Raw genomic sequence first — 14,540 nt, forward strand, 5'->3', positions numbered from 1 at the left:
AACAAATTTAAAACAGGCACCATCACAGTTGTCATTCAGGATCACAATGTCCTGAGCTGGAATAGTCCTTGTGTCCTTACGTGTAATCTCGACCTTGAGCCTTCGCGAGTACTTCGTCCCAAAATCCTCTACTGCTATTGCATTAAAGGAAACCTAACCCTTTCCCAGGGCTATGTATAAACTATCAGTTCCTTTGCGCTTTCATGGGCTTTTAATTGATCACACAATATGGTCCTCGCAGACAGGAAGCTTACTGATATATTCGACTCCAACATTTATACAAACTAAACATGGCCTCAGCTTGCACTACGGGTCTGAATCGAATAATACAACAGTATATTGACTACATATGCGAGACTTTACTTTCAGTATCGAACGCAAGCCGGCATCACTTGTGCAGTTGTTTCCATCACGTTTTCGACTCCGCCTACACCAAATTCATGAATGACATTGCTTGGGATCACAGTAGGTGAGGACCGCTATCATTAATGTAGACTGGGGAGACACGAACCCTGCCTGTGGCCCACTTTCGGACCTCCCTAATCTGTGCGCACCGGGTTTAACGGGGGTATACTGGTGCTCGTTCGCACATATCCTGAAAGGACCACAATGCGCACATAGAAACACACACGGCTATCACCACCCCAGTGCTCGGAGTCCTGAGTCTGTGCCGAATATCCGTCCTGGCTCCGTCGGACCTTGGACACAGTCGAATTTCTATAGACTTGATGCATGCGCATCAACTATAAATACAAGTCTGCCCTCCAAAAAATTGTCACCCAGAGCACTCAACTTGATCAGAGCATTATTCTCTTCTCTATTGCCCATTCCCCTCAGGCATCATTCCGCACGATGACGGTCGAAGACCTGCCTACGATCGAGCAGCTACCTAAAGCTGAATTTGTCGACTATGCCCGTCCGATGAAAGTGATAGTCATAGGGGCTGGTATATCCGGTATCCTTGCGGCAATTCGATTCCCCCAACGTATTCCAAACTTAGACCTCGTTGTCTACGACAAGAACCCTGAAATCGGAGGGACCTGGTTCGAGAATCGGTACCCCGGCGTTGCATGTGGTAGGAAGCAGCTGTCATAGCACACGTTACCAAAACTAACAATGATAGATGTTCCGGCCCATGTATACCAAGCTTCGTTCGAACTTAATCCCAATTGGTCGCAGTTCTACGCATCCGGACAGGAGATCCTTGAATATTGGAAAGGCATTGTTGCGAAGTACGATGTTCGGAAGTACATGAAGCTAAGCCATAAGGTTGTGGAGGCGAGGTTCAACGAAAAGGAATCAAAGTGGCAGGTCACGGTTGAGAACTGCCAGACGCACGAGGTGCTACACGACACCTGTGACGTCCTTTATGCATGCATCGGTGCTTTGAACGACTGGAAATGGCCTGAAATCCCCGGACTTGCCGATTTCAAGGGCAAGCTACTCCACAGTGCCGTATGGGACAATGACTGGAGCCCTGATAACCTTTCTGTCGCAGTTATTGGGTCTGGGTCTAGCGCAATCCAAATTGTGCCGGCCATCCAGCCGAAAGTGAAACACCTTGATAACTATGTTCGTGGTCAGACATGGATTGCTCCTCCATGGGCTGCGGATGAGGTTCGCAAACATACGTCCAGCGGATCCAACTTCAAATTTACTCCAGCAGAGCTCAAGGAGTTTAACGCAAAGCCTGAAAAGTTACTGGACTACAGAAAAAAGCTCGAATCAGAAGTCCAGTCCATGTCCAAGATCCTTCTGCGCGGTGAACTCGCAGAAAGCACGGCCACTACGTTCACCAACCACATGAAGAGCAAGCTCTCTAACAAGCCCGACATCCTGGACAAGATCCTGCCGTCGTTTGCACCCGGCTGCAGGCGCATCACGCCAGGGGCTGGATATCTTGAGGCCCTGTCTGAAGAGAACGTCTCATTCGTGTCTGATCCAATCTCCAGAATCACGGGGGAAGGGATCGTCACCGCGGACGGGACACACCGCAAGGTCGACGCCATTGTCTGCGCAACCGGCTTCGATACATCCTTCTCGCAACGATTCCCGATCTACGGGCGTGGAGGCCATGAGCTCGGGGCGAGATGGCAAGATTATCCTGATACCTACCTCAGCCTGAGCACACAGGGGGCCCCGAACCTGTTCTTCGCTCATGGTCCCAGCTCTGGTATCGGAGTTGGGTCGCTGGTCATCATCCTGGAGCGGACATGCGATTATGTTTGTAAGATGATTTCTAAAATGCAGACGGATCGGATTGCGACGGTCGAGCCAACACCGCGTTCCTGCAATGCTTTCCGAGAGTATTGTGAGAGATACTTTAGGAACACGGTGTTCTCGCTGCCGTGCCGGTCGTGGTACAAACGGGGAACTGAGGACGGACCGGTCACTGCTCTTTGGCCTGGTTCATCGCTGCATTTCCTCAATGTGTTGGAGAAGCCACGGTTTGAAGATTATCAGTATACGTACCGGAGTGGGAGTGATATGGCGTGGATTGGGAACGGGTTTACCCTGTGCGAGGTGGACGCGACACTCGATAAGACGGGATATCTTGACCCTGAGCATATTGATTACCCCGCTGTCTAGAGAGCTATTGAGGCTTGCGCTTGCCGAAAGCACATGCGCGCAACCCTCAGACGCTTCATTCATTAGAATTATTTCCATAGATCAAAAATTATCGATTGTAAGTGACATTTCCGATCTTGAGAGACCAGCTGCAGGCTCCTCAACCGTAATTTAAGTGCGCTATCTGTTTGAACGAATGGTACGGCTTCTCAGACAATTACTTATGCCCGATTGTTCAGGTTGGCGGTATGGCCTCAAGAATACCAGGAATACAGAAGACGACATACACAGATTGCACCGATCGGGTGACGGTGCCCCCCAGCAAATACCAATCGGGCCGAGCGTCCTGGCAGATCGACAGATTCTGCTGCTGATCAGCAATCCGTGGCCTTCCACCTCCGAAGGAAACGGGACCCCGTAGATCAACTCCGACGGACTTGGCGGAAGCTCCTCCGTACCAAGGACTCAAATTAGCTGCCTGACGTCACCACGGTAGCAGGTAGGGTGCAGGCGCTTGAACACCAGGCATAAATAGCTACCCTGCCGCTTCCTCAAAGCCCAAGTAGGACCTAGTAACATTGAAGTCACTCAGACGAAGAGTATAATTGCAGTTTAGTTCCAAATCTCTCAATTTACAATGGCACCAGTTTCTCGCGCACTCATCGCCATCACCTCCGCTCACGCTCCTCTATATCCAGGGGGCAAAGAGACCGGTAGGTCCTGTGCCTTTTCGTATATTAGCAAAGGCCAACCCGAGCTCAAATACTGATCAAGATAACAGGCCTCTTCATCACCGAAGCTCTCCATCCATTCCAGGTGTTTCGTCAGGCCGGCTTCGAGGTCGACCTGGTTTCTGAAACGGGAACCTACCAGCCTGACTGGCTCTCGCAGCAGAAGGATTGGCTGAATGATAAAGACCGCGCTGAATGGGAGGACCACACCAGCGAGTTCCGCTCCAAGCTTGACAAGCTGCTGAAGCCGAGTGATATCGAACCTGCTAAGGTAACCTACCACTACGCCGACTTTGATGTCCCTTTGCCTAATGCTGGTCGCAGTACGGGCTTTTCTTTGCTTCCGCAGGACACGCGTCTTTGATTGACTATCCGGATGCCAAGGGCCTGCAAGAGATCGCTTCCCATATCTACACTTCAGGCGGTATCATTTCAGCGGTGTAGGTCATATCCTATCGCCGATGACAATGCAGCATGGAACTCACCAATATCTCTTAGCTGTCATGGCGGGGCTATCTTCCCCGGCATCATTGATCCCAGTACCAAGAAACCGATCATTGATTCGCGCAGAGTGACGGGCTTCACCACTCGAGGCGAGGAAGAGGAGAACGTTCTCGATACCATCAAAAGCTGGAACAGACCGACTATCGAGGCTACTGCAGCTAGCTGTGGGGCCACATGTTAGTTACCATCGTGCCTAGTATGCCCGATAAATACTGATCACTACAGATGTCTCTCCCGCCGGACCATGGGACGCATTCACTATTACGGATGGGCGCATTGTGACAGGCGCCAATCCTGCCAGTGCCCATGTCACTGCCGAGGCCGCTGTGACAGCTTTTGGCAAGCTCTAGACAAGGAGCGCAATCTCGTGACCGACCAGCAGAGTAATAGCAAAGATCGGTCATTCCTAGTGAAGGAGAACAGTTCGATCTCAGCTTCATTGTCCGCAATTTTTAAAAGCAGAATGGATCTCGTACCGCAACAAATCTTTTTAATTTAAGCTCAATATACTTTCCCGTTTTCGCCATCCTGCGTCTTCCTTTTTTCTGCCTCGCTCACTCCAGCTGACGGCGTAATCCAGCAATCTCATCCTGCATATTGAGATGTAGACGTTAGTTTAAAGAGCCAGCATGGATCAATGACTGTTGGACACCATGTGTGACAGAACAAAACGGCAGCCACGATGCGGCCTGGGCTGTGACACTTATCTCCCCCCTTTAAAGCTGAAGGTCCTCCGAAGCAAGCTTAAGTACGTAATAAATCGAATGCTTTTGACAATATATTTCAGTCGCCAGTAAGGTAATCAGCGGGCTCGGGGTGTTTCCTATGATATTCTAATACTTTTTCCCGTATATGTGTGAAATCTGTCCATGGCTGCCACGGGGGTTTTGAATTCCAAGTGTCCTATTGGCTGTTGAGTAAAGCCTTATACTGGACTACTTCTCGTATCTTTCGATAATTGACTACCTCCTTTATATCCCATTCCTCGTGGGCCTTCTCTTCTTCCATGTCCTGAATCATCACCGGCACTTCCGGGTCTTCGACCTGGCCGGGATATTGTACTCAAAATTAAGCCTGGGCTCGTGCAGGGTGACGTGAGAGGCTTGGAAATACCAGCAGGCCAGAGCCATGCGCGTTCTGGGAAATTGTTGCAGGTGAGCAATCGGAAGACATTATTGGTTAACCTTAAATAGAGGATGTTCAATGTAGATATAATATAAGTGCTGGTAGACATGTTAAAGCGTTTTTCTCTATCTATTAATAGAGAATGCCGCAGCACATCATATCCTAGACGAGACTCCCTCCTCCTGTATCGACTTTTCAGCGTAGGACTAATTACTTGATTCATGATTATCTGCTCCGTGATACCAGTAAATCGTGTAACCCTTGCATTACCAATGGATGGCTAACGTCGGATGACAAGTACAACTGAATTTGTTATAGGACGCTTTCGGGTGGAGCTCCGATACCATAGGCACTATGGCAGACATCATTACTTAATGTGGAATACATGAGCAGACTATTGGCGTCAGAACGGGTCAAACAGTCGTTCGGCAGGGGTTGGCGGTGCATTCTCAAGATACTGCCTTTCATAGCCTCGCCGAGAGTTACTCACTATTTAATATCTCTAGCTAGATCGCGTAAGTTATGATTCGCAGTCCGGAGACTATCCCGAACTTCGATATATTGGTAATAGATGGGTATACATTGAACTCTGAAGTGACAGTTAACACTACTAAGGAATTATTAGCTATGTTTTTTATTAGAGGTATCATGACAGTAGGGGATGAGTCGATCCCAGTTTCAGGGGATCCTGTGCCTGGGTCTTACCCGTGCGTGGAGGTCATAACAGGGGCTTGTTTTCCGGAGCCGTTTGGCTGCTGCGTTCGAGTCGAAGATGCTACCATTGAGATAAACAATTAATTGCTAGTTGTCAGACTGATTCAGCCTCCGCCTGTACATTACCCAACTTCGTGTCAAAATCCATGGCTCTGATAAATCCCTGGCTTGCTATCATCTTGCAAATTTTGTAAAATCCATTATCTAGTTCCTGAACTGGAAAATCCTATTTTATACTCTCTTTTACCCAGGAGATATCACCGGGTGCTCTAATAATAAAAACAGCAATAGCTAGTCTCTATATAAAACTGATTTTTTTTTAAATACTTTTATTTTCTATATCAGCTCATTAGCTAACTAGTAGGTAATACACGAGTGAGAAAAATTTTGTATTAGAAGGTTGCTAGGGTACTTACTTTAATATCTTATTTTGAGGTATTTGTGTCCTGGGTATCATGTCGTGAGTAATTATCGAGATTGAGTATCTGGCTCAAGAGTAATTAGTATATTGCTGGTCTAATCAGGATAAATGCCCGCTCTCACTAGGATGCGTAAATCAATACTTTGTTTTATGGTAAATAACTCGAGGAGAAATTGGAGAGTTGTGTATAGTTCACAAGGGTGTCTTGATACTATAGTAAAGAATCGTGACTGGTAGAATAATGTGTTACAGTCTGGATATCCAAGTTTTATCTCTTAAGAAGCAGGTCTCCCATCCCCAAGTGGGGTCGTAACTACGTCTAGTCATGAAAACATACCACCGAAGTGTCCACAGTGCTCATGATTCATTTGCGACCAAGAACTGCGAGAGGTAAAACCCCACTGTCCGGTCAGGAATCAGACCCCGAAGGCCCCGATTAGGATAAGAGGATGAAAATCTACTGGTTCATTAAAGTATGCAGTCGAGATGCATTCCGAAATCACAATTCCATCAACACTAGCCTTGATTGGAGACTTCCCATTGTGGAATAGCGAGACATGTGCTTCTACTCACGTACTCCGTAGAATCGTAGATGCGGTGTTGGCGACGAGTTGTGGAACCTGGATGCATGCTTGGGACTTCCATTGGGGTATCTTATTTATCTGCACAGCCCCCTCCAGATCGTCAAATCCCCGGTTCGCCAATCACTGCACTGACTCGATGGAAGAAACTTGGGAGGAATCGTGGATGCCTGGCCACCCGTGACATGTTCTGCAGTGGGTTTGTTTGGGTTCTGCAGGGTACAGATACCTGGCTGAGTCCCTGGACTGTCCGCCTCGTTAACAAACTCCTATTAGCAATGGCAGTCGGTACAATCTCCCCAGGACACAACAAGAAACCGGAGCAACTCAATGCCCAACAGTCATGGCATGAACGCATTCTCTCTATTCCTCAACGACTATCCAGCATTGCCTCCGCACGCCCAGTCCATACAATAGGCCTCGTTTCCCTTCTCGTTAGCTCTGCATACGTTGCTCTGCTCGAGAACTCCCTCCTCGATGTTTCAAAACAGGGGCATCAGCTGCAGGAAACTCCTCGGCATTTTTATACTGGCCCGGACACCACGTGGCAATGGCACAGCAGGGGCATGGATGTAGTCGCTGGGGGAGCTCTTGACCATCGTGCCCTCGTGAGGCTTGAATTCGGACACCTATCCAATGATATCCCTACCGTCTCCCTGCCTGATCATCTCTCCGTCGACCGGTTACCGTCAAGCCTAGATTCGCCCGCCAGGTCCCTAGCGTTTTCGGTCGCCCAGCGCGATGTATCCGAGTTCCTCGACCTCATACATAAATCCCCGGTTGGAGACCAGAGCGAGGAAGACTTTGAGGGACATAAATGGGTTATAAAGACACAAGATGGAAGCTCTCGACGGGGAATTACACAATTCGCGCGCGACAAATGGACGGAGCTGGTTTATCTGTTCAACCACACCGCTCCTCTTGACATCGCAATCATGGCTGCGGCCTATATCGCAATGCATTTGACCTTCGTGTCGCTCTTCCTCAGCATGTACCGCATGGGCTCTCGCTTCTGGCTCTTCGCCGGTGTCCTTATCTCGTCAACCTTTGCTTTCCTGTTCGCTCTCTTTACCACGACCCGGCTTGGAGTGCGTATCAATCTTGCACTGCTATCCGAAGGACTCCCGTTCCTTGTTGTCGTTATCGGTTTTGAGAATCCTGTTAAGTTTACTCAGGCTGTTTTGAGACATGCTACTACAAGGCAAGGCATAGGCGAGTCCAGCATCATCCAAACCGCCATCGACAAGTCCATCAAAAACGAAGGACCGAAGATTATCAAGCACTACGTTCTTGAAATTGCTGCCTTCCTCGCAGGATCTCTATTAAGCATCGACCCTGCACTCCGCCAGTTCTGCTTCCTTGCAGCCTGGATTCTCTTCTTTGACTGCATCAACCTCTTCTCGTTCTACACTGCCATCCTCTGCACCAAGTTAGAAATCATTCGAATCCAGACCAGCGGCAAAGAGCACCGTCCCCAGGCCCGCAAGGATAGATGCACGACAGTGTTCGGGCAGCAACTATCCCGGACCCATATCAGGAAGTTCAAGCTGGGGATGGTGGCTGCCTTTATCCTGGTTAACGTCCTGAACATGACCATGATCCCGTTTCGCATAACGACCGGTTCCCCAAGTCTGTCTTCTAGGGCTGACTCCAGGCAAACATTCCCTGGTCTTCACACCCATCTCAAGGCGATACTGGACAAAGCCGCTTTCAACGAGCGAGCAACGCTTGTATCTATCCTTCCACCGGTTCGATTTGAATTGGCGTCACCAGAGAATGAGGGGATCCAGACATACGGTGTTGATAGCCTGCTGAAAAGCCTCGAAGATCCTGTTCTAGTCAAGTGCGTTCTTGTCGCACTGGTTATCAGCGTTGCACTGAATGGACGGCTTTTTGCTGCTGCACGATGCGGAGTGAAGGATGAAAATACAAAGAGTGATACCAAGGGGGAATATAATCCTTCGAAGGAGAAAAGTCCTCAGAAACCACTCAGATCCGAGTCCGATGACCAGACCCCCCTGGCGACCAAGTCAGTGCAAGAGCCGACTGTATCAGCAGTTGCCCGCACCGAAGCTGAATGCCAGACGATACTAAAAGGCGAACGCTCTCAAGACCTCACAGACGAAGAAGTTATCAGTCTCTCGCTAGCCGGAAAGCTCCCTCTACACGCTCTCGAAAAGACCCTGAAAGATTTCACCCGCGCCGTCAAAATCCGCCGAAGCGTCGTCTCTCGAACCAAGGCCACAATCGACCTCACCCAATCCCTCGAAGTCTCAGACCTTCCATATGAATCCTACGACTGGTCTCGTGTTTTCGGGGTGTGCTGCGAAAACGTCGTCGGGTACACGCCTGTCCCAGTTGGACTCGCCGGCCCACTCACCATCGACAACAAGGACTATTTCCTTCCCATGGCCACAACCGAAGGAGTCCTCGTCGCAGGAGTCATGCGAGGAAGCAAAGCAATCAACGCCGGAGGCGGCGCCAAGACAGTTCTAACAGCAGACGGAATGACACGCGGTCCCTGCGTTTCCTTCGAGAGTCTAGACCGAGCAGCCGATGCGAAGAAATGGCTCGACTCGATTCCTGGGCAGGATGCCATGAAGGCGGCATTCAATTCAACCACTCGATACGGACGGCTGGAGTCTATGAAAACGGCTATGGCCGGGACAACGCTGTATATCCGCTTCAAGGCCAGCACGGGCGATGCGATGGGGATGAACATGATCTCGAAGGGCGTCGAGCATGCGCTGAATACGATGCGTGGGAAGGGATTCGGGGATATGGATATCGTATCTCTCAGCGCGAATTACTGCAGTGACAAGAAGCCCGCGGCCATTAACTGGATTGACGGTCGTGGGAAGAGCGTTGTCGCCCAGGCGACGATTGCACCGGAGATTGTGAAGAGTGTCCTCAAGACAGACGTTGAGTCTATGGTCGCGCTTAATACAGACAAGAATTTAATCGGATCAGCCATGGCTGGCTCGATTGGAGGGTTTAATGCCCACGCTGCTAACATTGTTGCTGCGATGTACATCGCAACAGGCCAGGATCCGGCGCAGGTGGTCGAAAGTGCAAACAGCATCACCATTATGAAGAAGTAAGCAGACAAGCTCTCTTACCCCAGATTTATTGCTAACAATCGCAGCGTCCGCGGCTCCCTGCAAATATCCGTCTCGATGCCATCCATCGAGGTCGGCACCATAGGCGGCGGGACAACATTAGGGCCTCAACGCGCGATGCTCGACATTCTCGGTGTCCGTGGCGCCAACGCTGACAATCCTGGAGAGAATGCTCGTAGTCTGGCGCGAGTCATCGCTGCAGGAACATTGGCAGCGGAGTTGTCGCTCTGCGCTGCGCTGGCTGCAGGGCATTTAGTGAGGGCGCACATGCAGCATAATCGTGCCAGCCAGTGATCAGGAGATAACAAAAATGGATAATTAATTATTGTGAAGATACCGCGGAAATTATTCGGAAGGAGTCACCAGATACTGAAGTGATGGCACTCAGCCATTTGATAGATCTAGTTTAGACCTGTGATAGAATGAGGTAGTCTAGACTTATAAGAGAATGAGACCAAGGTTAAATGTGGTTATACAGACTTGATTTTCTAGAATCAATGTGACTTGCCCTATTTGGATGAGGCTGCTTTAATAAGGGCGCTTAGAGAGTTGCTTACTAAGTATTTCTTATCACCGGTCAAGGCTTAGTAAGTACTTAGTAAGTGTTCAGGTCCTAGTTACTTAGGATAGGATCAGGAATCAGTCACGTGTATTAGAAGCTACTTATCTAGTTATACTAAGAGTCTACTAGAATGTTGGCCTCAGTCGAGTTTATCTGTCTATCTGTACCCGGCTCCCTTGCCTCCGTTGACCGAAGTTTGTTGAATCGTAATGTCTCGGTCGCGGGTGAGATCTCGGCGCCCGAAGAAGATCCGTGGGACCCAAGCACACCTTCTTCCTTAATTTTGTGTTAATGTTTTTTTTTTTTTATCGTCACGACAGCAGAGTGCCTGATTATTACCGAATGCGGACTTCGTTATAGTTTGATTAAAAATATTAATGATAATCTATGAAATCTTAAGCTTCATTCGATGATTTAAAGCTAGCTTTGTGCCCGTGGAAGGAGTCCGGCCTCGTGTCTAAATCCTCGTGGGTACAAAGTCGGCTTTGGCTTGATGCCTGGACTGCGCCAGAAATCCCATCACCAGTCTCCGCTCCAGTACTGAGCCGCCAGATCCGGTCGACCTCTTGGATATCTTGGGGGAGACGGTCCGCATTGACGTTCATCCCGGCCAATTGCCAAGCGTCGGCTGTTCTGGAGCTCTGTTGTTGGTCGTATCCCGTCCCGCGGAAAAACCGGAATAGAGGTCGAACGGTGACAAGGCTTCCTGCTGTGATTCCCAGGCCTGCTTCGACGTTAGACCAGATAGAGATGTTTGCTGTCGCGTCTGGGGAATTGCAAGCTGAATCAGTATCGACTCCTGGATCGGGTTGGTCGGGACTTACAGAGAAAATCCTCATCTTGGTAATGCGGAAGATATGGAATGCGGACGATGACGGCGGTACTGGCACTGGTTGTCGAGGTTAGCTCAAGATCCAGAGGAACTATACAACTGCTTTATATCAAAGAGTATGGCTTACATGCAGCCCATGCCCAGAATCACAGCAAGCGCCGCCTTGGTTCTGAAATTCATTTGCAATTTCGATACTAGCACTATCGGTAGTAAGGCGAGAATAAAATCGCAAATCACGGCCGTCACACTGTAGAGATAGGCGACGCCCAGAACGTACCTGACATCAATGCAGGTGCCTGTTGCTGTGAAGCGCCGCCAAAAGTACGACACTGGTTGGCATTGCAGGGTTAAAATGAGCCAGAAGGCCAGCCCCACGAGGACCGATATCCCAATGACGCCCCATAATATATATCGGTGCAGCCTCGAAATCGTCAGACGGAAGAGCGCCATGGCAATGGCGGCTTTGGCGGCCACGCAGGTGTAGACATAGCTAGATTGTCCGAGCCACCACCACTGCGGCATGTGAGCAAAAGAAAAAGGATTATCACGAGAGGGGAACAAGACCCGGGGAAATCATACAAATAGCGCCTTCTCAGCTCCAGGGATATCTTGCAAGAGCTCCTCAGTCTTTTGACCCATGCCATAGAAGGGTCCGGTGATTCCACATATAGCGAACAGGATATTCAGAGCCTGTAGATTGCGCCATGGTAAGGACAATCAGCCAAATTAACAAATCAAAATAAGACTTGACGCCGGTTCACTATACCATGGCAAATACCATGAGGGCATCATCCCATCCAAACGCCCTCATCAATCTCAGCCGAACAAAGCACCGGAGGGCAACAGCAACGAGGGACAAGACGAGGAAAACGACAGTGACAACAAAGATCGAGATCCCCCGTCCTTTCAGTCCCACCATTTTGGAACCTGAGCTGGACAGCTAAATTGGCGCTGTCCAGCCGGCTTCGACAAGTGTTAGATTGACCACAAGACCCACTGAAAAAAAGTGGTCTCGCAGGGATTCTTCTGAAAATATTAGGGGCGATAATTGAGGCGATAATTGCCGGGCAGGCGAAGAATAAGGGGGGTTTGGGTTCTTCACCCCATCTCGCACCGTCCGCGTGCGGTGCCGACCCAAAACGAAGGATGACGGCTCGCCAGGAGCGCAAAAAGCAAAGAGATTCACGGGACCTCGAGGAAACGTGCGCAGGCCCGCGTCCTTTTAAAGACTATCGCAATTTAACTTTCTGTCAGAGTGACTAGTTGCTCAAGGTCTCCGCTATTCTTGCGGGTGCACCAGAGCCTCGGGTCGACGGGTCCAGCCTGTGATGGCCACAGGTGGAACCACCACGCCATCTTAGCAGCAGAAATTCACGGTAGTTACACAGCTGGAGCAAATCTCCAGACCAAAGGAAACGTTTCCTGCTCAAGCCAAAAGTTCGCCGTCGCCAACTGCAGGGGTGCAGAGTTATCCGATCTGCACCCCGGCAGCAAATCACGGCGTCCAGTCTCCAGCCAAGAACGGTCTGTTTGGGACTGTGGGGCATCCAAAGGCCCGTGTTGTGTTTCCCAACGGTCCGTCACGCGCCGTCTAATTGGCCACCTGCCTTGATCTTTTCGCATGGAGGACAAATTGGCCTTGCTCTCCACATGGGGGACATGATGCGCGCGCGGGGTTTTGGTCTTCTTCACGAGGGGAGCCAAACCGGGGGTCCTGGCCAATCCTCGACGTCCAACGCCTCATAAACTTGGGGGCATTCAACACGAAGTTGAAGAGGCGGGTTCCAATGGACCTGGCCTCTCCCTATTCGTGGCGAAATGGATCGGCCGAGAGCTATCTATTCCCTCCATATCAACCACGTTTTGATCTTTGGCCCGGCCGAACGAAGATCCAGTATTATGATTAGATAGCCTTGGTAGATATAATGGAGTTCAGAATAACGCAAATCTCCCGATTATATACAAACCAGTGGGCAAGGCACTCCGACGCATAACGGGCATGCATCCATCCGGGGAATCATCCGAGGGCCAGCGCAGCTGGTACAGGCGGTATCACTTTGACTCGGAGGTCAGACAGAAGAGGAACGTTCAGATGGAGGTTACGTCGCCGGACGACAGCTTCAATACGAATACTACTGTTGATATCGAGCCTGTTGATTCTGGGGCTGGGTTGTTGGATAGGGAGATTGCCCAGAATGGGTCTACTGTAGGGGAGAAGCCGAAATGAGCTGGTAATATGGAAGCTTGAAATATCTGTATAACTAATTTAGTGGAACTAACTCATTATGTTAACATACAATCTCTGTTAAACTCCTCCTTCCACAACAGCCCCAGGAATCTTCCCAGACTTGAATTCATCCACCATCTGCTCCATCGTCACCCATTCAACTCCCTCATGCGAGTTGATATACTCGATGATGTTCTCATGCATCAGGATCACCTGCGGCTTGCCACTAACCTGCGGATGGATAGTCATAGGGAAGATAAACGTATCATACTCGCGATAGAAGTAATCAAACTGCTTCTTCCACAGATTCTCAATCACGTCCGGACTTACATACCCCTGAGAAGCGTGCCCTTTGAAGCTGACAACGAACGGAGGCCAGTCATCCAGGTGCCAGTTTGCTGGGATTTCCACAATTTTGCTCGGCGTTATCCTTGACATGGGCTCCATCCAGGTCGATGCTTCATTCTGCACGTTTGTTTCTTTCCACCTTTCTTCGCCATTTGGGACGTAGTAGGGCTGGCAGTCATGGTGCATAAAGGAATGGTCGTATTCCTGGCATTGTTAGGGCCATCTACATTCAAACACACTGGACAGAATACTCACGATGCCAAACTCCTCGAGAACTTTTACCGTCTGCTTCGAAGTGTCCCATGCAGGCGCAGTCCATCCTCTAGGCTTCTTGCCAGTAAACTTCGTGAGGACATCAATTGACTTCCCCATCACATCGCGCTGCTGTTGCTCGCCCAGCGTGGCGACGAACTCGTGGCAATATCCATGTAAACCACTGCAAGATCAGCCCAGTCCATAAATGGTAGAATGACTTGACATCACGAACATTTCATGCCCACCATCCCGCACTTTATTCATCTGGTCCGGAAACGATTCCACCGAGTGTCCTGGGACAAACCACGTCGCTTTGATCCCGTACTTGTCCAGCAATTTCAGGATGCGATCGATTCCAACCGTTGCGCCGAAGATGCCCCGAGAGACATCTGTTGGTCCGGCTGGTGCGCCTGAGCAGGTGTTGATCCTGGTGCAGTCAGCATTGCCCTACATTGCAAAGAGAACGGCTACATACCAACCACTCACTGCATCGACATCAATGCCATATCCAACGAGGACTCGTTTTACCATTGTAACTCAGGTAGATGTATGT

At 49.8% G+C, this 14,540-nt stretch overlaps 6 protein-coding genes across 6 annotated transcripts; 4 read left to right on the forward strand and 2 right to left on the reverse strand.

Annotated features, from left to right (window-relative positions):
• Window positions 1-852: 852 nt before the first annotated feature.
• Window positions 853-2,589, forward strand: APUU_20077S (flavin-containing monooxygenase; the record flags this gene model as incomplete). Its single annotated transcript, XM_041698678.1, has 2 exons — window positions 853-1,075; window positions 1,124-2,589. 2 exons carry the CDS (start codon window positions 853-855, stop codon window positions 2,587-2,589), a joined length of 1,689 nt encoding a protein of 562 aa, XP_041551839.1.
• A 616-nt stretch (window positions 2,590-3,205) lies between these two features.
• Window positions 3,206-4,153, forward strand: APUU_20078S (uncharacterized protein; the record flags this gene model as incomplete). The annotated part of the gene is made up of 5 exons (XM_041698679.1): window positions 3,206-3,281; window positions 3,350-3,570; window positions 3,624-3,739; window positions 3,798-3,979; window positions 4,029-4,153. 5 exons carry the CDS (start codon window positions 3,206-3,208, stop codon window positions 4,151-4,153), a joined length of 720 nt encoding a protein of 239 aa, XP_041551840.1.
• Window positions 4,154-6,922: 2,769 nt separating this feature from the next.
• Window positions 6,923-10,057, forward strand: HMG1_1 (3-hydroxy-3-methylglutaryl-coenzyme A (HMG-CoA) reductase isozyme; the record flags this gene model as incomplete). Its single annotated transcript, XM_041698680.1, has 2 exons — window positions 6,923-9,741; window positions 9,790-10,057. The coding sequence occupies 2 exons, from the start codon at window positions 6,923-6,925 to the stop codon at window positions 10,055-10,057; spliced, it is 3,087 nt and encodes a 1,028-aa protein (XP_041551841.1).
• Window positions 10,058-10,720: 663 nt separating this feature from the next.
• On the reverse strand, window positions 10,721-12,076 carry APUU_20080A (uncharacterized protein; the record flags this gene model as incomplete). Its single annotated transcript, XM_041698681.1, has 5 exons — window positions 10,721-11,091; window positions 11,150-11,214; window positions 11,285-11,670; window positions 11,737-11,847; window positions 11,924-12,076. The coding sequence occupies 5 exons, from the start codon at window positions 12,074-12,076 to the stop codon at window positions 10,721-10,723; spliced, it is 1,086 nt and encodes a 361-aa protein (XP_041551842.1).
• A 1,080-nt stretch (window positions 12,077-13,156) lies between these two features.
• Window positions 13,157-13,384, forward strand: APUU_20081S (uncharacterized protein; the record flags this gene model as incomplete). The annotated part of the gene is made up of 1 exon (XM_041698682.1): window positions 13,157-13,384. The coding sequence occupies one exon, from the start codon at window positions 13,157-13,159 to the stop codon at window positions 13,382-13,384; it is 228 nt and encodes a 75-aa protein (XP_041551843.1).
• A 78-nt stretch (window positions 13,385-13,462) lies between these two features.
• On the reverse strand, window positions 13,463-14,518 carry APUU_20082A (polysaccharide deacetylase family protein; the record flags this gene model as incomplete). Its single annotated transcript, XM_041698683.1, has 4 exons — window positions 13,463-13,936; window positions 13,988-14,168; window positions 14,220-14,414; window positions 14,463-14,518. The coding sequence occupies 4 exons, from the start codon at window positions 14,516-14,518 to the stop codon at window positions 13,463-13,465; spliced, it is 906 nt and encodes a 301-aa protein (XP_041551844.1).
• Window positions 14,519-14,540: the final 22 nt, after the last annotated feature.

This window comes from Aspergillus puulaauensis, chromosome 2 (genome assembly GCF_016861865.1).
Source record: "Aspergillus puulaauensis MK2 DNA, chromosome 2, nearly complete sequence".
Classification (NCBI taxonomy): domain Eukaryota; kingdom Fungi; phylum Ascomycota; class Eurotiomycetes; order Eurotiales; family Aspergillaceae; genus Aspergillus; species Aspergillus puulaauensis.